General features: G+C 37.2%; 1 protein-coding gene across 1 annotated transcript; it reads left to right on the top strand.

The window, feature by feature from the left end:
- On the top strand, positions 1 to 17,811 carry MINAR2 (membrane integral NOTCH2 associated receptor 2). The gene is made up of 3 exons (XM_004279871.3): positions 1 to 1,442; positions 13,909 to 14,136; positions 17,575 to 17,811. The coding sequence occupies exons 1-3, from the start codon at positions 1,266 to 1,268 to the stop codon at positions 17,752 to 17,754; spliced, it is 585 nt and encodes a 194-aa protein (XP_004279919.2). The 5' UTR covers positions 1 to 1,265; the 3' UTR covers positions 17,755 to 17,811.
- Positions 17,812 to 18,645: the final 834 nt, after the last annotated feature.

Below are 18,645 nucleotides of genomic sequence, written 5' to 3'. Positions count from 1 at the left end.
TTTGCAACTATCAGTAGGGAAGATGATTTTTTAACAGCCTCATGCTTTTTGTTATAAAGAAGGTAAGTACTCTCTAGTGTCTTGCTTGATTCAAGAACATCCTAGCTGCTGAGTCTAATAAGCTATAGGGCACTCTTCTGAAATCTGGTGCTGATACATTCCACACGTGACCTCATTTCCTCTGGAAGAAAATCCTTCCTGCTGAATCAGATGGGTTTACAGAGGCACAAACATAACAACCTATGTCTTTTAAAAACTGCTGATGTGTCTGTCCTATGCCTTCTCAAGAGTGGCAATGTTCCCTCTTTCTCTAGATGAAAATCCATACTTTCCCGGTGAGAAGTGTGGTTTGCCCAAGGCAGAGTGGCTTGTAATGAGAGAGCTTATCTGCCTTAAAGTCATCATCACTTCCTGGCTTAAGATGCGGTCCACAGCCTCACTCCCACCTCGGCTCCCTGAGTAGCAGGTGGGTTCACTTAGGACAGCACGTCATCCAAACCCAGCAGCCATGTTCTCCTTTGGTTCCAAATGTACTTTGTAAACACCAAGACCCATCACAGGAGTTTATACAGCTAGGAACAGAGTCAAAGAGACCTCAGATAGAGAATGGGTCAAAGCAGTAGTTTGGGACACTAAATTACTGTAGCAAACTATCAAATTCTTGCCATTTCCCTACTCGAGCTGAAGCTGACAACCTAAACATGGTTAGATTTCACATGAGCCTGAGACTCTGGGAGTCAAAACATGAGAAGAAACAAGATCCCACGTATCACATGTGAGGCTGTGCAGGCAGAGCGAAGTCAGCTGGGTCAGCTCGGCAATGTTCAGAGAGAAATATTAAGTAATGTCTCCCTACAGGTGATTGTTTCATGTGCTCCCAACTGTGGACTGTAACCCTGAAATTCTGGCAGCCTTATCCAAAGAGTAGTTCCTCTTAAACTGTTACTCCTAACTGTATGGAGAGACATTACGTGCTACACATACCTAATTTTGGTATCCCATCCAATTTAATGCGTGTGGGCCCAACTGTTCCATTCAAGCACTCTAAATGCACGCGCACACGTGTGCATGCGTGCGTGTGTGTGTGTGGTGAAAGGTAAGGCAGCGTGCTACATTGTTTCTGTGTGTGGATGTGTCATTTCGAGAGTAGTTTCTGAGCACAGCCCAGAGACCTGGTTTCAGATGCCTGTCAGGCATTCTCAGGCTCATTAATAATGGACAGCTCTGACAGCAGCAGCCTTGCTTGCCTTTGTTTTCCACCGTAGATGAAGGGAGACATGGATCTCTCTGTTTTGCCAAATAACAACCATCCTGACAAATTCCTGCAGCTTGACGTGAGGTCTTTAATGAGGAACTCAGCCCTTCTTCAGGCCAGTCTGGTGAAGTTTCCGGGAGGGAATTACCCTGCTGCACAGCCCTGGCAAAACCTCATCTACTCACAGGTAAGATGTGGGAGCACATGAATACGCGGGCAGGGTCTTGCTTCTTCCTCATTATTGGCCATTTCATCATTTGTGCGAAAAGAAAGCTGTAGGGAACAGAGTACAAAGTAGCTGCTCACACTTGCCATAGAAAAGGTCTTTCTCTCTTCCTTAACATAAGGAGACTTTCTCTGATCACTTTATAAATTCTGTGAATTTTCCCAACCATTCGTTTTCCTCCAAGCACTAGCTTCTCAGCCTGTCATTTTAGATTTTGCCTAGCCCTCATTTTATACCTTCCCTCAAATTTTTTCAAATCAATTACTGCATTTGCAAGTAAGGCTCTGGGGGGAACCCTACCTCTGTCTTTTGGGTAGTCTAAGCATAAAGCATCAGAAGCTTACATTGTGTGGGCTCATGCATGGCCTCTGAGAGAAGTGAATCTTGCTTCTGCCTCGTTTAGACAGACTCCCTTTGATCTCATGCAAAAGAGATTCAAACGGTGGAACAATGGCAACCTAATGATGGAAAGAAAGAAAACAGAGAGAACTCTCCACCTGGGAAAGGTGCTGGTTATTATTTTAGAGGTTCTTTTTTTTCCACAGGTGTCCATGTGGGCAAGACTTAACAATCAACCTTCAAACCCAGACTTCATTTCTTGCTTTCTTCTTTTGCATCTTCCTTCTTTTTGCTAACCAAAGGGGAAGAATAAAACTGTGATGAGTTCCATGTGCTGAAATAAACATAAATGAACTTGACTGTTGCACAGCTCATGAAACAGGAATAATCTTTGTTTAAGATGTGAGGGCTAATGGGGTTAAGGGTTAGTCAATTTAGAAACAGGAAGAAGCATGTCATTTCAGAACAGATGTGACTGACCTGCAAACCCCTGCAAATCATTAAATCCTTTGGAGTGGCTCAAATTCCCTAAACAGAAATTTGTTTTCTTTTAAGAAACAGTTGCTACTCATGAGTCCTGGTGTAAAGTGACTCCTTTGTGGTGTGTTTGTGGGCTCCTCGGGACCTTTATCATGAGATCATTCAAAATCAAGTACACTTGGATGATTATGTAAGTGTTTCCTCCATCTATGAGGATTTTAATTTATTTCCACTGTAAGGCAGCCTATTATGAAAACTAACTTTTCAAAAATTTTACATCCTTCCCTTTTGTAATCCTCAAAACCCATCCATACACACCTTTTTGGTGATTGCTTTTTTTGTGTTTTGTTTAAGTTAAATGTGATGAAATTTCTCCTTTGTCTTATTGTTTATATCATGGAATAAAATGATTCAAAACTCAATTCAGAGAACCTTGGCCCTCCTGTGCTATGAAGTTTAGTCTAAGAAAACATATCCAATAAATTCCTTTAAGGTTGGAACACATCGATCTAACATCTTTTGTTTAGGACTGGCGCTGACCTATTTCCTTCATGTGGAACTTCACAGTTTAAAGCTCTGTTGAATGTTGTTCCTAAACCTGAATGAAATGCACATTTTTAAAGGGCATCTCTTTCAACAGGCCCTGATGTGTTGATATAGTTATTCAGGGCAAACCAAGAAGGTAAAAGTCTGCTTCATATGTCTTTGAATATGTTATCGGTAATTATAAACTATAGATAAACTTTATTAAGTTATACTTTTACCCTAAAATAAAATGTTAAATGACTGAATAAAATTTCAGTTCAATATACTACTGAAATAACGCTTGGAGAGAAGGAGTAAATCAATTACAAATTTAGTTAGTTGAGTAGGTGTGTCACAGATTATGAGTAAAAACAATTATATTCACTACATTAGATTGCAATATGTCAATAAGTAATTCTTCTCTCCTTGACTGGATCTTAAAATCCAGGAGTGATATACTCATTGGCAAAAAAATAAATCTAAAAGAAGTGAACATATAAAAGTTTTAAGGAGGCTTCCCTGGTGGCACAGTGGTTGAGAATCTGCCTGCCAATGCAGGGGACACGGGTTCGAGCCCTGGTCTGGGAAGATCCCACATGCCGCGGAGCAACTGGGCTCATGAGCCACAACTACTGAGCCTGCGCTTCTGGAGCCTGTGCTCTGCGACAAGAGAGGCCACGATAGTGAGAGGCCCATGCACCACCATGAAGAGTGGCCCCAGCTCGCCGCAACTAGAGAAAGCCCTCACACAGAAACGAAGACCCAACACAGCCAAAAAAAATAAAAATTAATTAATTAATTAATTAATTAAAAAAATATTTTAAGTAGCTGTGGTGATACCTGGAATAAGGCACTGAATATACCAGGTGAATTTAGGTGTTAGGGATGCAGAAGGTGGTAGGCAGCTGTTAAATAGTTCTTAATTTAAAACCCTTGCTCTGTTGGCTCCTCACTCTGCTAGGGAGACATTATGCCAATTGGGAGAACGTTGAATAAAGAGATTTGAAACTTGGTTTCTTGTCTCAAATCCACAATAAACCAATTTGAGAGACATAAATTATGGCCCTTATTCAGTCCATGCCTTAGTATTTCCATTTGCAAAATTAGGGTAATGCTTATTTTACACATTTCCTGAAAACTGAGAGCAAATAAAATAAGGTAAAAACAATTGACAGGATTTCTTATAAGAGTATAAGAAATTTATATCATCATCATCATCATCATCGTCACTTGCCAGTATTCCAAAATGTGTTAAAATTACCCTATCATTAGAATTTGGAAAATAGCCGATAATACCACTTGCATTTTTTGATGTATACGGTGGATGCAGGGGGGTATGTGTGCGTGTAGGTGTTAGAGGATGTAGTCAATACATTTGTCAAGCTATGTGGCTAACTCAAGCAGTTAGATTTTATACTCCCATGAAATCCACACAAGCTTCAGGTTTGTGTCAGCTTACCCTTTGGTCTCATACCCTCCATGTGCATGGTGTTTAGAATTCAGACTACCTCATGGAATGTCAAAGGACTTAGTCTACAAACATTGCCTTCAACGTTGGTAGTAACTCAACAGTTAAAACAAAGATCTCCTAGGGACTTGCCTGGCAGTCCTGTAGTTAAGACTCCGCACTTCACAGCAGGAGCCACAGGTTTGATCCCTGGTCAGGGAACTAAGATCCTGCATGCTGTGTTGCATGGCCAAAAAAACCAAAAAACAAAACAGAGTACTGTATTTATATCCATAATTTATCTTTTAAGCTTTTTTAAAATTCACATTCCACCTTCAGAGGCAATTCTCTAAGCCATTTTACACAAACGGAAGCAATACCGTATGTATAGAAAAGTAAGCACAGATGTCCTCAGGCATGCCAGTATCTCCAAACACTGTTCATTCCCTCTATGTGGATACACAGGTCACCTGTATTTGCAGGGAGAGAGTACAAGCAAATATTTCTTGATTCCACTAGATTTATACTTCTTAAATTCTTTCAACTAGAGAAATAAAGAAGCTTCCTAATAAATTTCTTTTCAGTGCAATGAACAAACTTTTGCCAAAACCTAATGCTTCTGGTTGTTAAAATAATTTGGGGCATGTATCTGATGAAGGCATTTGGAATTGTATCCCAAATTTTTCTGCCAATCCCTTTATAAAACGAGGTAATGAAAGGAAAAAGCTGATTCCTTTTTTTTGGTATAAATGATAAAACATGTTTTTTCAGATATTGTGGTGGGATTTTTTTTTTTTCTGATTAGCAGTTAGACTTCAGAATCTTTTCAGGTTAATCTATTTCTTATATCTTTTCCTGGCTTCCATCACATCTGTTTGAGAACCCAGGGGATTTCTGTACTAAACCTGTGAACTGGAACAAAAGACCAAGGGTAAGGAGATTGCTCTTCCCTTGGTTTCTAGACAATGTCATTTACTGGGTGTATTTCCTAATCACCTTTCCTCACTTTTTTTTCAGTCTTATAACTCTTTTCCCCTTAAATTCTAATATCTCTTCTTTCTATCTCAGGTTTTTGTTTTTTTTTTTTTTTGGTATATCATAACTGTATTTCACAATCTGTCTCTGAACACGTGTCATGCGTTCTCCTGGACTGTCTCTATTCCCAATACTCCATTTCCTATTTCAAAAAAAACAGCCTCCTATGTGCAATAGGCTCCCGTTTTTAAGCTTATATTTGGGCAAATGTTATAGGACTTTTGAGGTACTTAATTTATTGTCTAGGAAGTAGATTGAGGAGCATCACTGAGCTGCTCAGGCAATTATCAGGACATGATTTATCAAGTTATGCTAAATTTACACAGTTCACAAAATCTCCATTGGGGTCAGAAATTCACCCTTGGATGGTATGCTGCCAGAAGCATTACCCACTTTGTCCCACCACACTGCTCCCAGATGAGACCCAAACGTCCCTGGCACTGAAACTGTATTAAAAGCACTGTGTGTGTCACAGGAACACATGTGGGACTCCAGAGCCCTGGTTACTTGGAGAGGAAGGCAGGAGAGGGGGTTAAAGAGAGGCCTGGGTCAGACCAGGAAGGCTTCAGAGGGTGTTGTCTAGATTTTTTAATTTTATCCTGAAAATTTGGAGGGGTTGATGAAAAATTTTAAGCAAGAGGATCACATGATCAAATTTGTGTTTCATAAAAGTAACCATTCTAGCAATTTGGAAAACAGAATTATTGTGGTCAGTGGGGAGCTGCTTTCCAAGAAAAGTTGTCTGTGGGCTCACATGTGCAATATAACAAAATGCCTTGTTTGCATTATGATTATGATAGGAATTACATTGTATGTGTAGACCAAACTGGGGAAATGGAAGTCTTTATGATCTTGATTCTCCCAGTTCATGAACATGGTATATACTTCCATTTATCATGCTCTTCGTATAGCCTTCAATTATGTCTTATAATTCTCCACATAGAAGTTTTGCATATAGTTGTAATGTTTATATCTAAATACTGATAGTAATTACTGCTCTTAAGAATAGGACCTTTTAAATCATGTTTTATAATAAAGTATTACATATGCTATTGATTATTGTATATTGATTTTGAATCCAGAAATTGTATTAAAATCTATTTTACTTTGATGGTAAGTATCCCTGTAGATAATCATGTCATCTACTGTTTTGTTTCATTATTTACAACCCTTATTCCTTTGATTTATTTATTTAATTTTTAGTGTATTGCTCAGAACTTTGCAATAACGTATGAATGTTTGTGATTACTGGCATCTTTGTGTTAATTCTGAAACCAAGATAAATGCTTCTAATATTTGAACCATTAAGTAAACAGTGCCCTGGAAGTTTTGGGCAGATTCTCTTAGTTTAAGAAAGTTCCCTACTATTTCCATCTTGCTAGGAAATTTGCTCTAAATGTGTTTAAATATTTTCCAAATATTTTTCACAAGGTACTGCAAACTTCTGTGTTGTTTCTTTCCTGATAATTGGTGAGTCACATTAATCTTCGAATATTAAACCATCCTCCTGGTAAAACATCCTTTTCTGGTATAAATCTTTCCTATCCTAGTATATAAAATATACATATTGTAGGATTCTGTTTAGCAATATTTTATTAATGATTTTTTCATTTATGTTTATAATAGAAATTGGCCTATAAAAAATTACCTTTTCTTTTACCTACTTCCCTTGTCTGGAGTTTATACCAACTTCATAACATGAGTTGGGGAGTATTCCTTGTTTTTCTATATTCTAGAAGAGTTCAACAAGATAGAAATGAGATAGAAATAAGATAGAAATGATCTGTTTCAAGAATGTCTGAGTGCTGATTACAACACTCATTCAGCCTGGTATTCCTAAACCTGTGTATGTTTGGGGTCGATTTTAAACTATTGATTCAGTTAGTCAAATGATCACTGGTTTATTAACATTTCCTATTTTTTCCTTAATTAAATTTTGTAAGTTATATTATGTGGGAAATCGCCCAATTGCATGTAAATTCTTAAAGTTACTCAGATTATACTCCTATTACAGTTCTTAATCTGTGCTATGTAACTTCTCATGTTCCTTTTACATTTCTAACATTGTGAGTTTGTATCTTTTTTTTTTTTTTCCCGGAGAAGTATTACCAGAGATATTTTTAATCGGTTTAGCCTTTTCAAAGAAATAGCTTTCAGTATGGTTGATTCTCTCCATTGTATATTTGGGTTATTTTTCTTCATAATATTTATTGATTTCTCCTTCTGTCCTTATTATTTCATGTTGACTATTTTCTTAGATTTACTCTGCTGTTTCCTTTTAAGGCTTTGAATTAGATGTTTATACTTCATTAATTTTCTCATTCTGCTTTTATAATGTGAGCATATATGCTTATAATACTCCCTCAAAAGCTATTTCAGCTCCAGTTTTCATTTTCATTCTGCCTAAGTTTTTAAATTCCTATCATTTATTTGAAATGTGTTTTAATTTCTACAAAATGTGGTAATTTACATTATCTTTTTGATATTAATGTCTAAATTTCTAAAAAGTTGTCTGTGATCAAAGAGCATGATATATATAATATTGAATGTTTGAAATTTCTTTTAGAGTCCAGGACATTACCAATTTTTGTAAATATTCAATGTATTTTTAAAATGAGTATTTTTAGTCGTTGAATAATGACATCACTGTCTTTGATCAAATGTGTTGGTTTCATTGTTCAAACCCTCTTTATATTTAATAATTGTTTTATCTGCTTGGTAAAAAATTATATGTATAAATTTCTCCTAGTTATCTCAAGTTTTGCTTTATATATTTGAGATTATTTTACTAGAGGCATACAAGTTTAGAAATATTATATTTTACTGATTATGCCTACATTTATTCATTTTCCACCAACACTTTCTTCACCTAACAAAGTCTTTTACCTGAAAGTTAATTTTGTCTGATATATATACTTTCTTAGTAGTTAGTCAGGCTAAATTATGTTATGGAAACAAATATGCCCAAATTCTTAGTGACTTGACTCAATAAAATGTATCTGTCATTCATACAAGATCTGTTGTGGGTGGGAAAATTATCCTAGCGGCTTGCTTCCGAGTGGAACCCAGACTGTTCCTTTTTGAGGCTCTATTATATCAGAATTTTTATGATGCTTGTAGCTAGAAAAGAGAGAGAGAGACTAAGCCAAGGATCAGGGATTTTAGGGGTCAAGCCTATGTCCCAAACTAGCTGTTGTATGCCCATGAAGAAGAAATGGGTTTGCTGAGCACCTAGCCAGACTCTGCCACAGTCTATCATTTTGTTAAACATATATATACTTATATATTTCATCTTCCTACACACAGCATTCATCCTTCCCCAGAGGTACTAACACCAAAGTGAGCCAGTCACTACATTTAGCAGATGTCCCAACCATATCATCCTATAATCTTTGTTGGAATAGGAGCGGGATCGCTACAGTAATTCTTCCTTTCTGAATGGGAAAAATGAAAGACGACAGACACTACCCAAAGTAATTCTGAGATTCCACTGAAAATAATGTGTGTGGGTCTCCTTCCTTAAAGGTGGGGAAGGTGGATTAGGCCATGATTCTGCTTTTCAGAAGACTTTCTGCTGCATTGTTCTCTAGGGTCCCCAGTCCTACCCACTAGGAAGCTGCCCCTTGTTCATCATTCCCTTTTGCCGTATCAGAGTGGGCCCTCCCTTGAGGCTGTAGAAGCTTCAAAATTTACCCCTATTTATGGATATTTGGAGGCATAGGGTTATTGTTTTGTTTTATAATTTTGAACAATCAAAAGCTTTTAGTTCTAGGCTTGTGGTTTCCTTGGTGATACATATCTTATAAAACTTAGTGTGAGCTATTTATTAATATAATCATATCTCTTTTGTTGCGGTCAGGTCTATAGGTCAATAAACACACCTTAAGTTCTCTTAAGGCATAGCTCTCAAATAGGCTTTTTTTCTTTTATTTGGCTGCGTCGCGAGGGCTTCGCTCTGCTGTGTCGGGTCTTCGTTGCAGCTCTCGGGCCTCTCTCCCGTCACAGGCTTCTCTCTACTTGTGGGGTGTGGGCTCCAGGGCACGTGGGCTCTGTAGTTTGTGGAACACAGGCTCTCTAGTTGAGATGTGCAAACTCAGTAGTTGTGGCGCATGGGCTTAGTTGCCTTGCAGAATGTGGGATCTTAGTTCCCAGACCAGGGGTAGAACCTGCATCGCCTGCATTGGAAGGTGGGTTCTTTACCACTAGACCACCAGGGGAGTCCCTCAAGTAGGCTTTAATGGTTTGCTTTTCTACCTCCATTTCTCCATCCTTTAACTCAATGACAAACACCTGGAGGCAGTCAGGAATAATAGTTTTGAAACCACACCCTAACAGGACCTTTACCCTGAGTCACTTCGTTCAGCTAAGAAGTTTGTTTTTAATGTTTCATTTGATTTTTCTATTTATTTATTTATTTATTTATTTATTTATTTATTTATTTATTTATTTATATATATATATATATATATATATATATATATGCCTGCATTGGGTCTCTGTTGCTGTGAGCGGGGGCTACTCTTTGTTGCGGTGCACGGGCTTCTCATTGCAGTGGCTTCTCTTGTTGTGGAGCACAGGCTCTAGGGAGTGCAGGCTTCAGTAGTTGTGGCTCACAGGCTCTAGAGCGCAGACTCAGTAGTTGTGGCACACAGGCCTAGCTGCTCCGCGACATGTGGGATCTTCCTGTACCAGGGATCGAACCCCTGTCCCCTGCATTGATGGGCAGACTCTTAACCACTGCGCCACCAGGGAACTCCCAGCTAAGAAATTTTAATCCGCTTTTTTTTTTTTCTCAATCCATTTTTTTAAATGATTCTATATCTTAGTGTTTGAGGTCTATAAACAGTCAGATTTTTAGCAATAGAAGGCATCAAATTTCCAGAGTTTCTCTACTCTTTCTTCTTGCAAACTATTCAGTTCTTTCTCTAATGTCATCTTTTTCTTGTATTACACCAGCACTGTGTTCCTTGTACGTAAATGCTCTGATTATTTATAATACCTCTCATACAGCTACAGGGGATTAGATTCCAAATGGCCACAGATGACACTTATACCAAACACTTTTCACTGTATTATGTGAGTAACCATCAATCCGGCTTCCAACATCCCTTTCATCCCTTTCCACTTCTTGACTGCTAAGCCAATGCCCACATTTGTAGAATTTCAAGATATCACTTTCTGTATTAAGGAACGTAGGCTAGGCTACACTGTAATGACAAAATATCTCTAACTAAGAAGAAGAAAAGCATTCTTGTGCATGTCTGAGGAAGGGCAGATGGGTTTGGGGGGCAACTCTTTTCCAAGCAGTATCCTAGGGCTTGAAGTTCTTTCATCTTAAAACTCTGCCATCTCAGAATCCTTGCTTACAGTGACACAAAAATGGAAAGTGAGGAAGAGTGAGCCAAAAATCATGTTGGAGAATTCAGGGGCTCAGCTTGGAAGTGGTCTCTGTTACTTTTGTCCACACATCATCAGAAGAGCTGGCCCCAGTTTAACTTCAAATTAACTCCTAATAAAGGCAGTCATCCCTTGTACTCAGGAAGGGAAAACAAAATTGCTGAGTATTTAACCAGTCAAATACCAGCTCTTGTTTCTTTATATTTGCCTGCTATATCTTTTTCTATACTTTCACTCTCATTTTTTCTGAGTCCTTATATTTTAGGTATTTCTCTTGTAAATATTATATAATTAAATTTAATTTTAAAAATCTGATATGACAGTCTGTCATTTAAATAGAGGGTTTAGTCCATTTACATTTAACATGATTATTTCAATTTTTTTTTCTATTTTCCTAAGACTTTCTCCTCTATATTCTTTGTTTCAGGTTTCTTACCTTTTAGATTAATTTTCCTTTATCTTTTTTCTTCTGATCTACCAATTTAGAAGCTATACATTCTTTCTCTATTTTTTAGTAATATCTCAATACTCTCACTGAAATGATTTCTTAAAATTTCCTAATTAAATATATCTGTTAAACTTTTAACTGTACAGTTTCAGTTTTCTTTTATCTTAAAACTCACAAATTAGTGGTTATTCTTATTTCTATTTTACCATAAAATCAGTGCTTCCTTAGATTTCTGTATATATTTGTCAGTTTTTTCTTTTTTTTTTTTTTTCTTTGTTTTGCCTAGCATTCCTTCCTGCCTCTTAATCTTTCATTCTATTATCAGGTTTCTTCTTACTGAAGTACATTTTTTAGAGATTCCTTCTGTTTTGGCCTATTAATTGTATATTCTCAGTGTTTGTCTGAAAGTCTTCTATATCACTCTTTCCATTAAATGATAGCTTATACGTAAATGACATAAATAATGATTAAAGTGTATAAAGGGTAAATGGACAAAGTAATGGTTAATACAGAAGAGCCTAGGTAAGCTTTGAAGTGTTACTTTAAGTATTTTTAAAAAGAAGTTACTTTAGAGCTTATATGAGTAAAATAATGGAATTACTGTTGAGTTTCCTTTTGTTAAGTGTAGTCCATCTAGAATGTGGAGTGAAAAGTTATACTCAAATACATGCTTTGTTTCCTTTCTTAAGAGATTTTGAAAAAATATATCAAAATACAAAAGAACCTCAACCATGATTAGTATTTTCTATTTCTTCCATAAAATTCTTAATAAAGTTATTCTATTAATTTTCCCTTCACATGTCCTTCAGACATGAAGTTGTCAAATGGCACCAAGTTCTAGGATGAACATCAAACATTCAAGAATATAGTTTAGAATTAATGGCTTGAATGTTCTTTTAAAAATAGCTCTGATTATTTTTCTGTCTTTTGTATATTAGTTTTTCAAGATCTTTATACATTGTAATAGAAAGTATTATTTTTTCTTAACCCCCAAAACTGTATTTTTCTGATTTATAGAGTTTTCTTATTTAAGAAGCTCAAGGAATAGTCCAGCAGGCAAGAAAACTGACAAAGTCAATTTTTCAATGTCAGAAGAATTATTTCTCTTCAAAGATAATCAAAGATATCTAGCCTTGAAGAAAAAAACTTGAGTCAGAATTATGCTAAACTGAAACTATCTAAATTTTGTATCAAATTGTTTTTTCTCAATTCAGAAACATTTTTCATGAGGTCATCCATCTTAAAGATAAATACTAAGTCAAGATGATTTATTATTTCTTTACAAACTTCAATATTATGGAATATAAATTGATTTTGAGCAGACCAACGACCTAATAAAGTCAGAGATGATCTCCAAGTTGAAAGTCAGAGATGATCTCCAAGTTGATCACTAAGTATGTAAAAAATGTCTGGACTAAGAAAATTAGATAAACCTAAGGCCAAAGAGAATGTGAATGGTTTTATCTAGGTGATTTTTTGCCAGCCATTTCAGAAGGAAACTATATATAATATTAGTTCACAACTTAGCTTATATAAACACATATTTAATGTGACCTATATACCCCAATAGATACTGAGGGAATCAGTGTATTGATGATTATAAATATAACTCAGAAAAATATTAATTGCTATTGAAACTTCTCTGTTTAAGAAGACTGAAATATATGAAACACATTTATTGAAAAATTTCCTGTAAATTAATGAAATGTGTCACCAGTTTTTAAGGGTTAAACCTAAGTGTTCCAAAAATTAACTTATGTGGAGTTCCTCTCCCATGATGCCCCATCATAAATGAGACGTTACTATAAACTTTTTTTTCTTCTCAATTTTATTTGGCCAATGAACAAATTTTAATCTAAAATTTTTCTACCTTTGTGATAGTTTTGTAGTCATAAGAAAAAAAAAAGCAAAGTAAAAATATGAAGGTCATACCAGACACAGAAAAACCACTTTGTATGATTCCATTTATATAAATGAATACAAACTGACCTATGCTGTTATCCTACTGGTTATCCTTAGGGAGGGATATCCATGGAAGGCAGCATGAGGTGTGCTGGTAATGGTTTGTTTCTTGGTAGTATCTTGGGTTTATTTGGTATGTGAAAATTTATAATATATGCACTTTTATAATATATGCACTTTTCTACATATATATCATGCTTTAATAAAAAAAAGTTTTTAAACATCTAGAAGTCAGAATTAGAGCCTTCCAATAGCCAGCTGGTCTGTAGCTACATATAGGAGTGCAATGCTAAGTTAGTCCAGTTCTCCAAGCTGCCTGAAATAAGAGTCCTAAGGGAGTTCCCATGAAAGCCAAGGCATATCTATAAAATGCCTTTTAATCTTGATTTTGCTGGATTAATACAGCAATGTTAAATTTTTTTAATCAGTCATGGAATACACAAGCAGAAAGAAATAAAGTGTCAAATCTCAGTGCAAATAAGCTGGGGAAAAATGGCTTTGTTTAGAATTCTACTATTTGAATTAAAGAACATTGTCCTTTTTCTGTTGTTATAAAATAGCATTTTAATGAATGATTACTGAAGCTCAACAAGATAACATGCAAAGAAATAACTCAATTAATGGTAGGATCCTAGGTCAAACTGGATCCTAGAATTCTTCCTTCATTCATTGTCCTAATCTGTTGGGCTTCCAGGCAGAATCAGCAAGCTTTCAGGTACAGTTATTTCACGTTGCCTTCCTTGTCATCAGTGACCTATTGGTAAGACAAACTTTGTCACTGTGCCTCCTGACAGAGAGAGAAGAAGAATATTACTGCTCAACGAATGAGGAGATCCAGTTTGGAGAGTGCTGTGAGCACAGAGAGCCCCCCACCATCCCTGTCATCAGTTCTGAAGAATAACCCACTATACGGTGATGAGAGTTTGGAGGATGCTATGGAAGGAAGAAGAAAGAATCCTTCATGGACCGTTGAGGAGTATGACAAGCATTCCCTGCACACAAACCTCTCTGGGCATCTGAAGGTACTCAAGGCAAAGAATCAACTCCTTTAATTGTTGAGGGAGATCAGTTAAATAATCCTAAAAGAAATGGGTACTGAGGTGAAAGGCACTCTTCACTAGGCACAAAATTTCCAGATTTCAGGTCATTTTGGCCTCTGGCTTCACTTTCTCTCTCCTAGTCAGTAGTTATGTTTATTTATGTGTTTTGTGTTTTACAATTTCAGCAATTACCAGCATCTCTACAGTGTAGAGAGAAAGAAATGGTGTGACACAGAAGAAGGGTTTACCTGGAAGGTATCAGGTTTTGAAAGTTAATTTGCCAGATTAAGTATGTTTCCTCTAGTTTTGTGATCATCTATGTTCATGAATACTTAAGAATTCCTTATTCTACATTTATTCAAAAATATTGACTAAATGCTCTGTCTTAGGCACTGTGCAAGGCGGTTCTCATCAAAGATCATTTTATTTCAAGCCTACTCAGTGATTTAAGATTGCAAATTTACATTTTGGACATTTTCCTGTGTCTCAGTAACAAAACAAAACAAAAACATTTCAACACAGGAAAAGTATGCAATGAACTCATTCACCCAGCTTAAACCCAATTCAGGTTTTTCTTTTTTTTCCGCCTGGTGTCACCTATCAAATAGAGGGTCTAGGAATACCTGAAAAGCAGGGAGAGAGGCCCTCTGTTTTCTGAGTGGACTGGATTCCTACCCAGCCTTGGCTTACCTCTGCCCACCCTAGGGCCAGAAAGGTCTGACATTTTCCAAGTACTTCCTTTAACAATGTATGTCTGTTCTAAACCCCATACTTTAATCACCTACAGATTTTTCCTGCTAAAGGGGACAGCATTATGTCCCTCTAAAGTCCTACACTTTTTAAAATCTCAAGTGTGCACTCCTTGAAATAGTGTCCAAAGTCTTTGGAGTTTCTTAGTCTCCTAGTGGATTTAGTGTATCTCCTCCTTAATGTAGCCTCTTTTCCAGAGACGTTTCCATAACAGATGCTCCCCTCTAGCAACAATAATCTTGTGTTTTTTTATCAGGAATCTAAAGATCAATACCTCTAGGAAACAACCTTCTGCAACTAGGAAAAAGTGTATTGATTTATTTGACAAACATTTCTTGACTGTATGCTAGAGCCTCTATTCTTTTCTTTGTTGTTTACATGAATGACAAAGGGACTATGAAGATGAATATGACTCTCCTTGCCCTCAAAATTTCATCTAACTGAGCAAAGTAACAATAACTCTAGACAGGACAGAGGAAATGACAAGACAGAGGAAGAGGATAGTGGATAGAGGATAGGAAGAACAGTGGAAAGTGCTGTGCAGATTCAGAAGAGGACAAAGTCCCACTGGATTAAAAGAAGCCTTTATGAAAAAGTTAATTTATGCTGGACTTGAAGAATGTGTACAATTCCAGAAGACATAGGTTGTTTGTATGAGTGGAGAGGCCCTCTTCTGTCAGAAGTGGCAAGAAAAAAGGCACATATACAAGAGGGTGAGAGAGTTTGTCAGAACAATAGGTAGTCCAGTTTTGCTGGAGCTACAGTTTAAGTAATAGAATAATGGTGGGGGGTGGGGGGAAGGCTAACAAACAGACTCAAAAAAAAAACAAAAGTTCAAATGTAAGCCTAAAGAAACTGAACATTATCGGCACTGAGGGGTAATATTTTGTTGGACAATACCATGACACGCTTAGGAAGACTGAATGTGAATTGCTGGATGCATTGCTTTACGAAAGCCAGGGCCGGCCCCCTCCCCACCCATCCTCTACCTGTACACTCACCTCAGAGCAGAGGCCCATCAGGTCAGAGGCTTGTATGCAGACCTCATGATGCTATTTTGAGAGATGCTTCTGGAAGTCATGGCTTTTGTTTTTATTAGGATCTCTTCTTGACCTCATCATTTCAACTTCTTTCATCACCGTCCCTACCCATATCTCCTAATTAGCAGACAGAGCCCCCAACCTAATTTCTGAAACCTTTTCAACTACTTTACAGTCCATGAAAGTTCCATGTGCTTTTGGCCACTCCCATTTTTCTAAATTACTAACTTTATGAATAAGAAAGGAGAAAAGAAGCCCATATTTAGTTACAAAGGCAAGCTATAGGCAGAATGTAAGAAAGGATAGTCTCCATTATGGAAGTTCTTACTGAAGAATGAGGCATTAAACTTGCAGGCAAAGTGCAGGCCTCTGATTAGGACACAGACACAAATGAAGGATAAGAGTGAAGTAGGCAAGGATTTTTAAATCAGCTATCCTTTTGCACACGTCATCCAAATTTTATTTTAATGTTTTCGCTTTTCTAAGACTGGGAAGTTGAACCTAGTAGCAATGTGATGGAAGAGTTATATTGCCATCATCAGAATCCACCCAGCTCCCCTTCCTCTTTTAGCAGTCTGAAGCTAGTTCATTACCCTTGTGTCCAGCCATGGAAACTGGCTGACTTTAAGTCCACTGAGCCTAGAGAGGCAGAGAGAGGGTGGGCAGCCCAGCTACAAGCCACTGCAATACTCCAAATGAGAAATAATAAGGCCTGAAGTGGGTTTATGAAAATAGAGATTCAGCATTCACCATAAATTTGTTGTATGTCTACCAGATGCCAGTTATAGACACTGAATCATTAGCACTGAAAAACAGCAGGAGAAAATAGGAGGGAAAAAATATATATGTGTGTGTGTATATATATGTTTTACATGTATAGACAGTAGATTTTGCAGATGATTCATTGGACATAGGAGATGAAATTGAGTAGAAGACAATTTCTCAGGGCTGAAAGGGAGACAAGGCCAGAGAAAGAATCAGAGACATGGGGCCTAGGAGGTGATGTGGGAAAGGATATACTGGGTCCTTTCTCCAGAAGGTCAAACAGTGCCAGAGTTTCTGCATGCCAACATGCTGTATTCCGCTACAAGGAAGACCAGAAGATTGAGAAGCATGGAAAAGACTCTTTACTCTTGGTCTTACTCCTCGTTCCATGGAAGTCAGCTTCTGGATTTACTGAAAAACTCAGCAAACATCTTTATCCCTATTATGCCAACAAAATCAAACCCCCAAGGCTCCGCTAAGGCAAGGAATTTTAATTTTATTTCAACTCACTAACCTGATTGACACACAGTATTTATGAGTTGTAAGAGACACGAAATTAGCGAAAAGATGACAGAAACGCTCTTGTGTTTCTGACCCTGCAATGTGAGCAATTTATTCAGTAAGCCGTGCAGACTTCCTAATGAATTCTCATGCAGACCTACAGGTGGACGCTGAGGATTCCTGGTCCGCCAGGAGGCTGTAGCTACATGTTCCTACTATTCAAGGAAGCCTAGCCTCTCTTATTTGAGCAGTGACACTTAGGACAGTGTGAATATGGACGTAAAGTACCTATACGGTCTTGTTCTGCAATCTCATTGAGTCTGTAACACTGACTGATCCTATTCTTCGTGTAATTTTCTTTTAGGAAAGTCCTAATGACCTACGGTTTTGGTTGGGAGACATGTACACACCCGGTTTTGATACCTTACTGAAAAAGGAAGAAGAACAAGAGAAGCATTCAAAATATTGTCGTATAGGTCTGATTTTGCTCCTCATTGCCTGCGTCTTGGTTTCCATAGTAACTGTTAGCACTTTTTTCACCTAAAGAAACTGCCACAGACACAGTGACATTTCTTTAAAATCTTTCTAAATAAACATTTGCAGAAAAACTTGTTTACGGAGTGTGAATGTATTGTCGATGGTTCAGTCAAATGTAATTGTCTCGTAGAATACAAACGTTGTTTGAGATATGCTAACTTTCTCTACTTTGTCCTATGAAACCTTTGTAAGAATCCCAGCCTGAGCTTTGTCCTTTGAGAAGCAAGAATTCTGGGGATTGTAACCAATAAAAAGTTAATACAGACAACCAAACTTAAACACTTTGATAGCGAACAAAACAGCACCAACAACTGTCAGCAGCTTTGTCCTAATGCCTACACTATATTCACCTTTTTATTTCTATTTTTATTTCTTTTTTGATTATCATTTTTATTGGAGTATAATTGTTTTACAATGTTGTGTTAGTTTCTGCTGTACAATGAAGTGAATCAGCTGTATGGATACCTATGTCCCCTCCCTCTTAGACCTCCCTCCCCACCCCAATCCCACCCATCTAGGTCATCACAGAGCACCGAGCTGAGCTCCCTGTGCTATACAGCAGGTTTTTAAACACTGTTATCACCCTCCTGTCATCACTAGGAAAGTTGAGCAGATCATTTTTTGGCCAACTGCCAGGTATACAGGATACAAGCTTCTAGTCATGCTGCCTGTTGGGTTGGATTCATGCTGTTTTATCTTCCTTTATTCCTGTTTAAGCCAGAAAAAAAAGGGGTAGGGATATTCAAACATTTTTATTTTCCCGGTAATCCTTTATGCCTCAGTTTCATGTTGCAATTTTCATAGACCTAAACTTGGACAGGCCATAGTTATATAATTAATCACATTTAGATCCAGTTGTGCTTACTGATTGATCCAAATTGGCTAGTGTGACCCCTGG

This window comes from Orcinus orca, chromosome 3 (assembly GCF_937001465.1).
Source record: "Orcinus orca chromosome 3, mOrcOrc1.1, whole genome shotgun sequence".
NCBI lineage: Eukaryota > Metazoa > Chordata > Mammalia > Artiodactyla > Delphinidae > Orcinus > Orcinus orca.
Note: the sequence above shows the minus strand (reverse complement) of the source record. Positions and strands in the feature narration are given on the sequence as shown.